This window comes from Cystoisospora suis (genome assembly GCF_002600585.1).
Source record: "Cystoisospora suis strain Wien I chromosome Unknown contig_8997, whole genome shotgun sequence".
NCBI classification, from domain to species: domain Eukaryota; phylum Apicomplexa; class Conoidasida; order Eucoccidiorida; family Sarcocystidae; genus Cystoisospora; species Cystoisospora suis.
Window position 1 is genome coordinate 1 of NW_027161775.1, and position 662 is coordinate 662.

The window sequence follows — 662 nt, forward strand, 5'->3', positions numbered from 1 at the left end:
GGGGGGGGGAGGGGACGGAGAAAAACATAGCAAGCGTTGCTTGGGAGAAAAGGAATGCGAAAGCGACAACTAGAAGGCACAGGCAACTACAACATATCAACAAGATAGATAATACATCACCATCTTTTCGTCTATCCCCCTCGGGCTCAGGACGCATGTAAAAGAGAGAACAGAAATGCTCTCTTATGAATGATGACTCTTGAAGAGACCATACATACCCCAAGATGAAAAAAGAAACGGTTCTGACTGCCTTAAGTGTATATGTACAACAAAGAAGAAGAAGGGAAGATCTCCAGGAATCGAACTCCTGTAACTATCTATCTTCTTTTATCTTGACAAGTTCGAACATCTCCTGTTCATATGAAGACAATCTATACATACGTATATATCATGCACATAGGTAGGGCATCTGTACATTACCCAGTCTGGTGTGTTGACCAGAAATCTGTCCCGCATCTCTCCTCTTCTCTCTACATACGTAACTCTACAGAAGTAAGACACGACGTATGGATGATGATAAATCCAGACCTTCTGAATTGACACATCCCCCACTATTGCAACTATTCTCACTCATACAAGAAACAAGGGTAACCAACAAAGAATATCCGTCTTCTTCTTCTACTGTACATACGCGCCCCCCCACCTCCTGCAACTGCGACTTC

General features: G+C 43.2%; 1 protein-coding gene across 1 annotated transcript; it reads right to left on the minus strand.

Moving 5' to 3' along the window:
- Positions 1 to 44: 44 nt before the first annotated feature.
- CSUI_010947 (uncharacterized protein) lies at positions 45 to 654 on the minus strand. Its single transcript, XM_068071048.1, has one exon. It carries the CDS (start codon positions 454 to 456, stop codon positions 328 to 330), a length of 129 nt encoding a protein of 42 aa, XP_067916975.1. The 5' UTR covers positions 457 to 654; the 3' UTR covers positions 45 to 327.
- Positions 655 to 662: the final 8 nt, after the last annotated feature.